The sequence below is a fragment of the Monodon monoceros genome, unplaced genomic scaffold (genome assembly GCF_005190385.1).
Source record: "Monodon monoceros isolate NGI ecotype Baffin Bay Population unplaced genomic scaffold, NGI_Narwhal_1 Contig4285_ctg1, whole genome shotgun sequence".
Classification (NCBI taxonomy): Eukaryota; Metazoa; Chordata; class Mammalia; order Artiodactyla; family Monodontidae; genus Monodon; species Monodon monoceros.
Genome location: NW_021700178.1, coordinates 601,799 through 616,970, shown reverse-complemented (window position 1 = coordinate 616,970; position 15,172 = coordinate 601,799). Strand labels below are relative to the sequence as shown.

Sequence of the window (15,172 nt, the reverse complement as noted above, 5' to 3'; positions counted from 1 at the left end):
ATTTTGCGGGGCGTATTTTCTCCATTCCATCGTCTCACCCTAACTGCATTCATCTAAAGCTTATCACAAAGAGAAATTAATCTGCCATTTCTAGTGTTACCAGGCCTCTGCAGTGAGTTCAGTACCATGTGGTCTGGTAGAAAGCCTCCTAAATCCTAGAGAGTCCTTTTCTGGGTTCCCTCTGAAAGGCTGAAGCCAGCAACGGCACCTGCATCGGCGGGGTGGCTTTCTGTAACGGCGGGGCTCACGCTCCCTGCGCCCCCACCCCAGCCAAACCTCCTCTCTTTTCAGGTACTGTATGCTTGTTTTTCTGCCCACTCACAGCCCACTAGAATGTAAACACCTAGAGAGTAGAATCTATCTTATTCACCTTTGTACACGGTGCATTTAGGGGCAGTGCCTCACAAGGTATGTGCTTAACGAATATTTGTTTAGGTGATTCAGTGCCTTGTTCCCTCTACCTGTAGAATGGACACAATATTGGCTATCTTTTTGTCATGCTCGTGAGAAGGAAATAACTGGAATTCTGGAGATAACAGAAAGTAACATTCCAAAATTGTAGATTTAAGTGTCCCTTGAATCCTATTATTCCATTTAAGTTTCTGGCCATAGGGAAGTTCCACAGACTGCTAAGCAGAAATTAAACGCACTGATACTAGGATTTGAAGGGGTTTAAGTACTTTTACATCTGCATGTAGGAGGTGGAGGACAAATGACCCGATGGATGCCAGCAATGTTTTCACAGTTATACCTACCATCGTCTCTCCGATTGTCACTTCTCCTGTTCCCCCCGCTCCCCTGTCCTTCCATTAGCTGGCATCTTTCCCAGTCACCTCTGCCCATCCCTTGCTTTCTTCCCTCCATCAGGCCGTTCTCAAATTCTCAGACTGAAATAACCTACAGACCCCTCACCTCCCCCTGCCCCGCACCCCTGCCTCGGCCCCTCCAGAGTGGGGACGGCACCAACCACACCCTGTCTGGCTCTGGCCGTGGACACTCCGCCTCTGTCTCCCTGCTTCCGACGCTCTTTACCTTGCTGGCCTTCAGAATATTGATCTGCTCTTCGTACACCGTGTCTCTGTTTTTCTCCAGAAAACTATCTGAAAGGTACTCCACCTGGAGCCACGGCAGGAAACAGAAACGGTAGTTAGTGCTCCAGCCTGACCCGGGACCCTCAGCAGCTTCTCCAGTAGTTTCAGCTCATCCACAGTGTTTTCTGAAAAGAGCTGTGCGTACATGGGAAACCCACAGATGTTCTCATCCAAACTGCAAACCCAAGACGTGATCAGGGTTTACATAGAGGGAGTTGAATATTCATTTTGCGGAAAACCAAATTGTTTTTAAAAAGGAGTTCCTGTAAGATGGCCTTTAATAGAAGGCTTCCTTTGGGTGCTCTATATGCAGCTTGTCAGCCTCACCCCAGATCAACTGAATTAGAACTTGCCTTTGAGCAATACCCCAGGTGACCTGCACACACATGAAAATTTGAGAAGCACTGGGCTAGTGCACACAGAACACAACCCACGTAGAGAAATTCTAAGTTTACGCCAGCTGCCAGGAAAGGAGCCACCTGAAGAAGAATCACTCTTTCTTCTTCTCTCTCAGGCTCCAGGAGAGTAGACAAGGCCCCACCCAAGAGACTCCAGGCCCTCTGAATTCAAAGGTCAGCTCCCTCTTAGCCCAGGAACCCCGAGTCCACCTTGGACGGGGCTCACGGAGCACCGGGCCCACCAAGAGGAGACCCACCTTATCTGCAAAGTGGACGACAATGAAGGCCGTGTTGGACATGCGGGGTTTCTGGAAGTGCTGGCTGCCGGAGTGCCGGTCGTAGAGCTTCTGAGCCCAGTTCTGGTCAGTTCCTTTGGGGACCTGTGGATCCACAAAATCAGGTGCTTTGTGAAGAGGAAAAAGGAAGCCAAGAGTCAAGGCAGAATGATGGAGTCTGCCAGGAAGCTGACCTCATGAGGCTGGATTCAGCTCTGAGACCTGAACCCTAACTGGATGTGGAAAGCAGATTCAACCATGAACACCTGGGATCCCACATGGCATGCCCTCAACATGCCCTGTATGCTGGCACCCTGAAGGGGTGCGCTGAGCCTCAAAGAACCTGCTGTCTGGCAGACGCTGGAAGAGTTGGGAGAGGAAGAGGGTGGAGGCCAAGGTCACAGGAGTAGAATCATAACCCACAGGATAAATCTGAAGATGCTTCTTTGCTCTGGTGGGGCCAGTGACTTCAGGGTCATGAACACACCACATCCGCCTCCAGTGCCAAGTTCCTGCTCACTCAGGTCAACTCCTGCAGCAGGAAAGCCCACTGTCTCTCTCTAGGGCCATCTGAATACCAGTGTCCAGGCTCAGCTCAAGTCTGTCCTCTTCTCTGAAGCCTTTCCTGAGCACCCTTGATCTCGCTTTGGAATTCTTCCAACTTAGCTCTTACATATGCACTGCCTAATATTGTTCATCGTTTGGTTTTTGTGTATCGTCTTGTCTCTATAAACTGTAAAGTAAGTTTGTTGGGTTCAGGAAGTATGACTTACTGTTTTATTTCCTGTCCCTCAAAGAACTTAAAATTGGATTCCAGGGCTTCCCTGGTGGCGCAGTGGTTGAGAGTCTGCCTGCCGATGCAGGGGACACGGGTTCGTGCCCCGGTCCGGGAAGATCCCACATGCCGCGGAGCAGCTGGGCCCGTGAACCATGGCCGCTCAGCCTGCGCGTCCGGAGCCTGTGCTCCGCAACGGGGGAGGGCCACAGCAGTGAGAGGCCCGTGTACCGCAAAAAAAAAAAAAAAAAAATTGGATTCCAGCCATGCAGTGGGCGCTAAGTACCTGGTGATTGAGCTATGCAGTACTAACCTCTACCTCCCCCCAATTTAAAGTTAGAGATTTACTACATTAATAATTCTGAAGGGCAGCCTCTTTTAATATCTTTAGAGATGGCTTCAGAAATGAAAAAGCATCTTGCTTTGTTGAAAACACAACACAGAGTCACTGTAACCACCACTCAGATTGTCAAGAAAGATGGTGCCTCTGCTGATGGGAAGGTGCTCCCCACCACCCGTCATCCCTGAGCATCGCTGCACACGCACCTTCCTCAGCTATGGGCCACCAACTGCCTTTTGCCCTTTTCGTTAGTTTAGATTGTATATTTGGATCAGGCAGGGTTGAAGGTGACCCTTGCACTAGCCATTTAAAAAGGGCTTTTTTTAGTAAATTAATAATACCTGTGCCATAAGAAAAATGCTTACACACTTGAGAACAAAGTTCTCAAATACTTTGTAAGCAAACAGATTTTTCTCAATATCCAGCTTGGTGTAACTAGGATTGAATATCCGGTGCTAGGTGCCACAGGATTTTTAAGGAAACTCCTTCTTGAAGGAGACTATTAATTGTGTTGGGCAGACAAAATAAAATATATTTAATTGAGCATTTAAAAATATATTGTTTTATATTTGTCTCCAAGCATCCTGTGTTTAGAAACACCAGGTACGGGGGGAAGCAAGAGGGCAGCCTGGCGGAGCTGTCAGGAGGCGAGGCTGGAGAACAGGAACACAATGGACCCAGCACTGGCAGAACTGGGCAAGACAGAACAGAAAGGGTAGGGCTATGATGAGAAGCCCCACCTGGTCAACACTTGTATTTGCCAGTATCAAAATCTTCTTGTCTTGACAATGAAATTGGACTTCTGTTAGCAGACTCCATAATTCCACATAGTCTCTAATTCAGGCTTGCATAAATCAATGAGTAAGGGAGGCCAGGAATCAAGGTCATAGGTATACATATTTCCTGACAAGGGTCAGTCTGTCTTCTCACCCCCACCCTTGACTAAAAATAAGGGCCAGCAGGAATTCACAACCATTAAGAATCTCAGATAATAATCAAAGCAAATGCCCAAAGAACTTACTGCCAGGCAGTTCTCTATACATTTTCGATGTATTAACTCATTCAATCCTCGCAATAATCCCATGAGCTAGGTACTATGGCTGTATACATTTTACAGATGAAGAAACTGAGACAGAGAGGTTAGGTAACTTGCCCAAGGTCACACAGCTGGGAACTAGCAGAACTGGGGTTCAAACCAGGACAGGCTCTAGAGTATGTGCTCCTCACTATCATGCTTTCCTGCCTGACGAGAGAGTTTTAAAGGCAACCACAAAGGCATGGTTAGGCAGGATGCAGTTATTTCCAAAAATCCTTCCAAAAAGTAGATTTAGAACAGGCGTAGGAGACAGAAAGCAAATTTTGTATTTTGATAAAAGCTACAATAGATTGTGGTTATCAGTAGCTCTGGAATATGCAGCGAATCAAAGCCTTTAAAAAAGAATCTACCAGCAGCTTCACGTGAGCTTCCTTACTCTCCTCTCCAAAGGCACTGGATCAGGAGCCTGGACCCCAGCTCTGTCCTCATCTAGGTGGGTACTGTCCCTCAGAGGGCAAGTCCCTCCGACCTGCTCTGTTGGCCACTGGTCACAGCAAAAAGTGAAGGCCCCGGTCCCAGACAGGCAAATCTCCAGAGATAGGAAGTAGATGAGTGGTTGCCTAGGGCTGTGAGGGAATGGAGAGTGACTGCTAAGGGGTTTCTTTAGGGGACGATGAAAATGTTCTAAAATTGATTGTGGTGGTGATGGCTGCATGACTCTGAAAATACTAAAAACCACTGAATTGTGTATTTTAAATAGGTGAATTGTATGGTTCACTAATTCTATCTTAATAAAGCTGTTAAAAATGCATTAAACCTGACTTTACTCTTCATTATTGAAATAAAACAGAGAAAACATGGGGGGGGGAGGGGAATGAAAGTCCTCAGACTTACTAAGCCCCTCAACAGCTTGGGGTATAAACCCTGTGGCCCAGGACAACTTTTCACCAAGGTGCTCTTGGAACCTTGTCGGAAACTGTACTCTCTCTTGAAGATGTCTGGCTGCCATCACTGGCCTGGGACATCGCCAGGGGCCAAAGCCTGCCCCAGCCCAACAGCTGACAAGAGCTGACTGATAAGGACCCCAAAGCCAGTTATTCCATCTCTGCTCCTTGTCCCGTTTTCCGGGGCCACTGCCACCACGGCCGCCTCCCTGGTCACTATCTCACTCCATCCCATACCTCCGTGGGCTCCCTGATGCCCTCTCAAATGACCCTGCCCCCATCAACCCTGAATCCTCCTGTGATAGCTGGGCCTCCAGGACTCTGCTGTCCTAACAGCTCTAGGCGGAGGTGGCTCCTTCCTCCCCACCTGGCAGCCATCTCCTCCAAGGCCAGTTCCGGGCCTTTACTTTTCCACCCTCACAAAACAGCCTTTCCACGTGCTCAGCGAGACGCTAATTCTAGAGCAACTCAACGACCCATCCTGTCCCTTCCCACACCTGGGTGGCTGCCTAAGATCACACGTCAGCTCCTCTTCCCTTAATCGACTCCTGCTGATAAGTTAATATAATTTAGTATTGCCGCCAGAAAATAAAATCAAATTTCACTGTGAGCGTCACTGCCATGGATTAAGACACTGTGCCCAGACTGAAGGGGAGAGTTGACCCCAACAACTCCCACATCTCACTTTATGGTCTCTGACCTCAGTAAACACATCTCTGCACTCAGTATTGCTCGTCCCTGTTTGTAGGACACCTTGTCCCCTCCTCCTCTGTTCTCTCCAGCTTCTAACCCTGCTGTGTCTTAGCAGATGCCTCGTTTCCTCCCTCATAGGGAAGCCAGCTGTCAAGCAGGAAACCTCAAATTCCTGCTCTACATCCAGAAACTCAGCTGCATCCACAGCCCTTCGATCCTTTGGGCCCTTCTCACGGGAGGGAGCGCTTCTTCCCCTAGCCGGCATCCTGCACACGCACCCCTGCCTCCTGGAGACCTGGATCCACCCAGCTTCCCTCTCCCGGAAGCCTCTCCCGCTTCTCGTCTCTCTCACCTCCTCCTTTTCACAGCTAAGCCTCCGGAAAGGAATTCAGACTTGCCATCTCCACGGCCTCACCTATTCTCTCCTCAGGTTACTGAGGTCAGGCTTCTGCCCAGACAACTTCCTTGAAACTGCTCTAACAGACACCTCGCTGCCAGGTGCAGGGCTCCGAGGCCCTCACCACTGCTGCCCTCCCTCCTCAGCCCCTCTGCTCCTCGCCTAGAGCCCTCGGCATCTCCTCCCGGCTGGACAAGCGCAGCGCTGCCAGGGCACTGCTGACTCCAGTCTCTCTGCAGCTTACGTTTCACACAGTTGCCAGGGAGACCTGTCGAAAAGTGAGTCACATCTGATCACACCTCTCCCCCGCTTCACACCCTTCCACCCCCGGAGCCTCCAGAGTCAAGTCCAAACGCCTTCGCCGGTTTGGACTTGGACGGTTCCTCCTCCCGCCCTCGCCTGCCACCACCATGGGCTCTCTCTGGACAGATAGGACCATCTCATATTCTGTGAACGTGACGTTCCCTTTGCTCAGAACCCCTCTCCCCTCATGTGACCCCTGCCTACACAGCTGCCCTGGGCACGCTTTCCCCCTGAATTCCATTTCCCTGTCATCCGGGGAGATGATCTCAGTGCTTGCTCGACCCCCTCTGATGTGTGTTGAAGGGAACATGGGGTTCGCAGGGTGGATGAATGTGGGAAAGGCACTTCCCCCGCCTCCACCACAGGCTTCACAGCTGCTCACAAGCCGTAGCCTCTGGGGTGACGTCTTAGGAAACCACAAGCCCTTGGTCTTGATCCACAGTAAACTCTCACGAGAGCAGCCTTGCCCAGGTCAGGAAGCCGAAGGGTATTCACCTCCCCGTCTGCAGGCTGCTTTCCTTCTACTGCCTCAACAATAATACATTAATTAGGAAGGTCCATCCTCGTCGGCTCCGCAGGCTGGGTTCCATGAAACAGAGAATCCTAGTCAACAGGGCAGAGCTTGCCTCCCCGACCCAGGCCTTCCTTTGTGGGTCCCTAACACAGTCTCCACAACCTGAGACGGTGTCTGTATCTTCATTCACTAGAATTGCTTCCCGGGGTCAAAGTATCATTTTCACAAAATTCCTGCTAAAATGCATGTGATTTATGAGAAAACATGCACTGACATCTCAAATCCTATCAGCCCTAACCAGTTTGTTCCTCCAAGAGGGAGGGACTGATGACCGAGACATGGGGAGGGCAGGGAACTGGGGGTCTGAATTCGGCGTAGACACGCTTATGTCCACAGCATCCACAGCAGCCTTAGCGCTGGGGGAGGAGAGTTTTGTTACGAGCCGCCCGGAAACGATCATTTTCCACAAGCAAACACCCTCTCCCCTGGCCGTGGTTACTGAGGAGCAGCTGTAGTTTGCGGCTCAGTCTGGGTCTGACGATAAATTCATGACTGTAGGGAAGCTTTCCCACCTGGAGGAATCCGGAGCACTTTGCTGTCCTGGTCCCCACGCCTCCTCTGCAGCTTCCGGCACCCAGCACAGGCTGAGGAGACCCACCCTGCGTGCTGCCCCTTTCAGTCCATGGCTACCCCGTCTCCACGTTTCTCATTTAAATCTCAGCCCGCTGGTCCTGCCTGCCACTAGGTGTCTTCTCCAGGAGAAGTGATTTTCCCGATGGCTGCTTCTTACTTCATTTGGCTTCGTGGCCTGTCGCATGGGGGTCGCAGAACCCACTTCTTCACAGCACGATCTCCTGATTCTTTCTCACCCTGCAGAGTGTATCTGAGGCAGCTCCACATCCAACAGGATGGCTCCCAAGAAACGCAAGCTGCCCAGGTGTGACCAATTCCATGGGAATCCCTAACCTGCTTAGGTCAGAGCCATGGGTGCTGCCAGAAGGGTGCAGCAGGCTGCCCTGTTTTCTAAAGTCAGATTTACAGTATGATTTCCAAACAGCAAAATGCACCCTCTTTAAGTGTACAGTTTCATGACTTGACAAAAGTAATAACTGTTGGTTAAAACTCCATCTGTTACTAGAAGCTGAATCAGATTACGCTGAATGACCCTGAATTCCCAGAGCGGTTAAACCTGGCGGAAGATGGTGACCACACTGTGGGGTTTTGCTTTATTCCTTAATTTGGTGTTCAGCTTGCCTCCCCTGCTACACTTGTGACTGGCAGTGAGTTTGAAAGTGTCACATTCACAGTATTACCCCCAATCCAACGGGACACTCTAGTCCCCACCAGCTTGACTAGCAAGAAACCCAGGCTTATCCTCAGACCTTCCCTTCTAAGGAGCCGCAGGGATGGGGAAGCAAGGACCTAACAGAACTGCCGGGGCTGCGTGCAGCTCAGCACTCTTTCTGACTTGGTGTGCCCTGACCTTGAGGTCACTCGGCTGTCACTCCGCTGCCCCTGCTGGGCTCTGGTCCCTGCCCACAGCCCTCTGCGGGGCCCTCGCCCTCACTCAGGCCAAGCTCTTCCCCAGCACCATCCTGTCCTTCTTCACCCTTTGCTGGCCGGCAGGGAGATCCCTGCCTCCACTCCTGAGGGTTTTCCCCTCAAGACCAGACATACAGTAGGTGCATCATACATTCTGGGTGTCTGGCAGGAGTTTGAGTTGGATACAGTCTTCGACTTAAATCACCTAATTTTACAAACCCAAACAGAAGGCACCACAGAGCATAAGGCAGAGACCATCCCTGTAAACACAGCCGGATTTTACTTCCCCTTAGCTTCTTGAAAGTAATATAGGCAGCGTGCATTCTGTAGGAAGACTGAACAGAAACGTCTGGGGATCCCTACTGCCCCGGGAATACCCAAGGCTTCAAAGTCTAGGGATTTGGGGAAGTTACTTTCAAAACTGCTGAATACTTGCACCTTGGTCCTCCCTGCAACCACTGCCTCCGTTTCGGCCGCACTGCTAGGCACTCCTCCACCACTCCCGGAGCCACCTGCTGCCCAGCCCAGGGCTGCACTGAGTGCCCCCCACTCCCTCACCCAGAGGCCTGGGTCCCACTCTCTGGACAGCAGTCTGAGGTCTCCCACCTTGCACTGGGACCCGTGTTCTCACCGCTGTGACCTGACATTCCTGGGACGCGTTCCCTAGGGTAGTGGCACCTCTGAGAACCTCAAACTGTGAGCCAAAACAAACGCACACTTGGCCCTGGATTGCCTGCCAGAGGCAGGAGAAATCAGGGAGAACTGATCAGACAGCTGCTGAATTCACAGACTCAATCACCCTGAGGCACTGGGCTGTTCCTATGAGAGGTGTGTGTAAGGCGAAAGGAGAGGCCAGGCCCCTGGGGCCGTGGTTTTGGTGTAGTCAGCGCTTCAGCACAGAGCCAGGTAGAGCAATGCAGAACAAGCCGCCTGCCTCAGAGCCCTGTATGACCTTGGACTTCACAACTGGGTAGGGGAATGAAGAGCTGGAGCCCTCCTGGAGCCAGGGCCTGGGGGGCTGTGCTGGCTCAGCAGGCCAGAACGGGACCGAGGACATGGGTTGGGGGTGTGGAGCTGGGGAAGGTTATGGAGAGGATCACAGAAGGTCACAAGGGGGAGGGGAGCGTGTTCCCCGTGTGTCAGAAGGGAGCTATTGGCCGTGGACACTAAGCCAAGAATATGAGTGAGTGGTGAACACTGGGAGGGGAGACTGGAGGGCCTGGGCTGTGACTTCTGTCATTGAGCCAGTGCCACTCGAGGCAGGGACAACTTCTTACCACCTTTACCACAACCTCACAGGTGGAGCAAGACAAGGCTCACCTCTGCCACACTGAGGAATTACCTGTTCCTGAACATGACTCCAGATGAAGTCCCCAGCTTTGAAAATGTGCTGAAAACCATCAGATAAAAATGTGGGGGGGGGGAGGACCTTCAAGACGGCGGAGGAGTAAGACGTGAAGATGAGCTTCCTCCCCACAAATACATCAGAACTACACCTACATGTGGAACAACTCCTACAGAACACCTACTGAACGCTGGCAGGGGAACTCAGATTTCCAAAAAGGCAAGAAAATCCCCATGTAACTGGGTAGGGCAAAAGGAAAAAGGAAAAAAAAAAAAGAGACAAAGGAATCTGGACAGGACCTGCCCTTCTGGGAGGGAGCTGGGAAGGAGGAAAAGTTCCCACACACTAGGAAGCCCCCTCACTGGCAGGGCTGGGGGAAGCTTTGGAGCCACGGAGGAGAGCGCAGCAACAGGGGTGCAGAGGGCAAAGCGGAGAGATTCCCACACAGAGGATCTGTGCCGACCAGCACTCACCAGCCCGAGAGGCTTGTTTGCTCACCTGCAGGGCCGGGCAGGGGCTGGGAGCTGAGGCTCGGGCTTCGGTCGGAGTGCAGGGAGAGGACTGGGGTTGGCAGCGTGAACACAGCCTGAAGGGGTCAGTGTGCCACAGCTAGCCGGGAGGGAGTCCGGGAAAAAACCTGGGCCTGCTGGACAGCAAGAATCCACTGTGGTGGGCTGCGGGAGAAGAGGGGCAGGCCCACCAGAGGAGCTTCCTGCTCCGTGCGCCCACAGATGGCAGGGCAACGCCTACACAAGTGTGAGGGTGAGCCACAGCTCTCATCTCGGAACCCAGAGGCTGCTGCCGCTGCCACCGAGGGTCCTGTGTGCAAGGCAGGTCACTGCCCACACACTCCCGGCAGCCTGTACAGCCTGCCCCTGCCGAGGGTCCCGCGATGCAGGACTAACTTCCCCGGGAGAAGGCACAGCGCACCTCAGGCTCTTGCAACTTCGTGCCAGCCTCTGCTGCTGCAGGCACACCTGCACATTCCAATTGTGACTGCTGTATCCCTCCCTCCCCCCCGGCCTGAGTGAGCAAGTGAGCATTTACAGCCGCTGCTTTCACCCCCTCTTGCCTGGGAGGGGAACAGACACCTGAGGGCAGTTCACAAGCAGAGGCGGGGCCAAAGGCAAAGCTGAACCCCAGGGGCTCTGCGACCAGAGAAGAGAAAGGGAAATCTCTCTGTGCAGCTGCAGAAGCAGGGGGTTAAAATCCCTGCAACTGGCTTGGTAAACCCCGCATGTGTGGAATACGTGAATAGACAACAAGTGTTCCCACAATTGAGGCTGTGAACTTTGGGGACAAGTACACGCAGTAGGGAAGCCAGATGAGAGGCTCAGCTGGCCCAAAAATGCCCACAGCAGAGACCTACTGAGAAGTATAAGAAGACTTCCTGGATGGGCAGGGATTGGCTGCGGCTCACTGGGGGGACACGGACACTGACAGCTGAGGCCCCAGGAAAACATCACTACTTTTTTTTCTTTGTTTGTTTTGTTTTGTTCCATTGTTCTTTTTTTATGATTATTCTTTTAATTTTTATTTACTTTTTATTTTCTTTCTTATGCTTTTATTTCCAATATATTTTTAATTTTATTTTTTTCTTCTTTCTACTGTACTTTTTTGTTATATTGTGTTTTTTCCTTGTGTTTCTTTCTTTGCTTTGCTTAGTTTTCATTTTATTTTAAACTATATTATCTATTTTTACTTTACTACTTTGTTTTGTATTTTTTCCTTTGGTTTTCATCTTTCTTTTGTCTTTACATTTTTTTTATCGTTTTTGTGTGTTTGCTTTATGCTTTCATTGCCTTTTTTTGGTTTGCTTTCTGCATCTGATTTGTTCCTGGTTTTGTGTATTTATTAGTTTACTTTTTAGTGTTTGTTTTAGTTTTTGAGATTGTTTATTGGTTTGGTTGCTCTCCTCTTCTTCATCCTCTTTTTTTCTTTTCTTTTCTTTTCGTGTGTGCGTGTGTGTATGTTTCTTCATGTGATTTTGTCTGTTTAGTTTTGCTTTTACCATTTGTCTTGGGGTTCTGTCTCTTTGTTTGTTTGTTTCTTCTTCCTTTTCTTCCATGCCGTGTGGCTTGCAGGGTCTTGGTGCTCCAGCTGGGGGACAGGCCTGAGCCTCTGAGGTGGGAGAGCTGAGTCCAGGACATTGGACCACCAGAGAACTCCTGGGCCCATGTAATATTAATCGGTGAGAGCTCTCCCAGAGGTCTCCATCCCAACACTAAAACCCAGCTCCACCCAAGGGCCAGCATATTCCAGTGCTGGACCCCTCATGCAAACAACTAGCAAGACAGGAACACAACCCCACCCATTAGCAGTCAGGCTGCCTGAAGTCATACTAAGCTCACAGACACCTGAAAACACACTACCTGACGTGGCCCTGCCCATCAGAGGGACAAGATCCAGCCCCACCCACCAGAACACATGAACCAGTCCCCTCCACCAGGAAGTCTGCACAAGCCACTGGACCAACCTCACCCACCGGGTGAGAGAAGTAAGAGGAACTATGATCCTGCAGCCTGCTTTCTGACCTCAAACACAGTAAGTTAAATAAAATGAGAAGACAAAGAAATATGCAGCAGATGAAGAAGCAAGGTAAAATCCAACAAGACCAAACAAATAAAGAGCAGATAGGCAGTCTACCTGAAAAAGAATTCAGAGTAATGATAGTAAAGATGATCCAAAATCTCAGAAACAGAATGGAGAAAATACAAGAAATGTTTAACAAGGACGTAAAGGAACTAAAGAGCAAACAAACAGTGATGAACAGCACAATAAATGAAATTAAAAATTCTCTAGAAGGAATCAATAGCAGAATAACTGAGGCAGAAGAATGGATAAGTGACCTGGAAGATAAAATACTGGAAATAAATACCACTAAGCAGAATAAAGAAAAAAGAATGAAAAGAACTGAGGACAGTCTCAGAGATCCCTGGGACAACATTAAACACACCAACATTCGAATTATAGTGGTCCCAGAAGAAGAAGAGAAACAAAAAGGGTCTGAGAAAATATTTGAAGAGATTATAGTGGAAAATTTCCCTAATATGGGAAAGGAAATAGTCAATCAAGTCTGGAGAATGCAGAGAGTCTCATATAGGATAAACCCAAGGAGAAACACACCGAGACACTCATTAATGGAACTATCTACAAAAAAATATTAAAATCAGCAAGGGAAAAACAACAAATAACATACCAGGGAATCCCCATAAGGTTAACAGCTGATCTTTCAGCAGAAACTCTGCAGGCCAGAAGGGAGAGGCAGGACATATTTAAAATGATGAAAGGGAAAAACCTACAACCAAGATTACTCTACCCAGCAAGGATCTCATTCAGATTCAATGGAGAAATCAAAAGCTTTACAGACAAGCAAAAGCTACGTGAATTCAGCACCACCAAACCAGCTCTACAACAGATGCTAAAGGAACTTCTCTAAGTAGGAAACACAAGCGAAGAAAAGGACCTACAAAAACAAACCCAAAACAATTAAGAAAAAGGTAATAGGAACATACATATTGATAATTACCTTAAATGTGAATGGATAAAATGCTCCAACCAAAAGACACAGACTGGCTGAATGGATACACAAACAAGACCCATATATATGCTGTCTACAAGAGACCCACTTCAGACCTAGGGACACACACAGACTGAAAGTGAGGGGATGGAAAAAGGTATTCCAACCAAATGGAAATCAAAAGAAAGCTGGAGTAGCAATACTCGTATCAGAAAAATACATTTTAAAAGAAAGACTTACACGAGACAAGGAAGGACAGTACATAATGATCAAGGGATCAATCCAAGAAGACATAACAACTATAAATACTTATGCACCCAACATAGGAGCACCTCAATACATAAGGCAAACGCTAACAGCCATAAAAGCAGAAATCAACAGTAACACAATAATAGTGGGAGACTTTAACACCCCACTTACACCAAAGGACAGATCATCCAAACAGAAAATAAATAAGGAAACACAAGCTTTAAATGACACATTAGACCAGATGGACTTAATTGATATTTACAGGACATTCCATTCAACTACAACAGAATACACTTTCTTCTCAAGTGCACATGGAACATTCGCCAGGATAGATCACATCTTGGGTCACATATCAAGCCTTGGGAAATTTAAGAAAATTGAAATCGTATAAGCAACTTTTCCGACCACAGCGCTATGAGACTAGATATCAATTACGGGAAAAAAAACTGTAAAAAATACAAACACATTGAGGCTAAACAACACACTACTAAATAACCAAGAGATCACTGAGAAATTAAAGAGGAAATCAAAAAATACCCAGAAACAAATGACAATGAAAACATGACAACCAAAAACCTATGGGATGCAGCAAAGGCAGTCTAAGAGGGAAGTTTATAGCAACCCAATCCTACCTCAAGAAACAAGAAAAATCTCAAATAACCTAACCTTACACCTAAAACAATTAGAGAAAAAAGAACAAAAAAACCCAAAGCTAGCAAAAGGAAAGAAATCATAAAGATCAGATTGGAAATAAATGAAAAAGAAATGAAGGAAACAATAGCAAAGATCAATAAAACTAATAGCTGGTTCTTTGAGAAGATTAAAAAAATTGATAAACCATTAGCCAGACTCATCAGGAAAAAAAAGGGAGAGGACTCAAATCAACAGAATTAGAAATGAAACAGTAGAACTAACAAGTGACACATCATAAATACAAAGGATCATGAGAGACTACTATAAGCAGCTATATGCCAGTAAAATGGACAACCTGGAAGAAACAAATGCTTAGAAATGCACAACCTTCTGAGAATGAACCAGGAAGAAATAGAAAATATGAACAGATCAATACAAGCACTGAAGTTGAAACTGTGATTAAAAATCTTCCAACAAACAAAAGCCCAGGGCCAGATGGCTTCATGGGAAAATTCTATCAAGCATTTATAGAAGAGCTAACAACTATCCTTCTCAAACTCTTCCAAAATACAGCAGAGGCAGGAACACTCCCAAACTAATTGCACGAGGCCACCATCACCGATACCAAAACCAGACAAAGATGTCACAAAAAAAGAAAATTACAGGCCAATACCACTGATGAACATAGATACAAAAATCCTCAACAAAATACTAGCAAGCAGAATCCAACAGCACATTAAAAGGATCAGTCATGATCAAGTGGGGTTTATTCCAGGAATGCAAGGATTCTTCAATATATGCAAATCAATTAATGGGATACACCATACTAACAAGCTGAAGGATAAAAACCATATGATAATCTCAATAGGTACAGAAACAGCTTTTGACAAAATTCAATACCCACTTATGATAAAAACTCTCCAGAAAGTGGGCATAGAGGGAACCTACCTCAACATAATAAAGAACACATATGACAAACCCACAGCCAACATCATTCTTTTTAATTTTTAAATTAAATTAAATTTATTTTTTTATACAGCAGGCTCTTATTAGTCATCAATTTTATACACATCAGTGTATACATGTCAATCCCAATCGCCCAATTCAGCACACCACC

General features: G+C 48.0%; 1 protein-coding gene across 1 annotated transcript in view; it reads right to left on the bottom strand.

Annotated features, from left to right (window-relative positions):
• Positions 1-15,172, bottom strand: part of LOC114884825 (unconventional myosin-Vb) — a 324,223-nt gene that overhangs the window by 40,375 nt on the left and 268,676 nt on the right. The window contains exons 13-14 of the mRNA XM_029204081.1: positions 1,747-1,869; positions 1,033-1,116 (exon numbers count right to left, since the gene is read on the bottom strand). Coding sequence (XP_029059914.1) covers positions 1,033-1,116; positions 1,747-1,869 — 207 coding nt within the window. The remainder of the gene's footprint in view (positions 1-1,032; positions 1,117-1,746; positions 1,870-15,172) is intronic.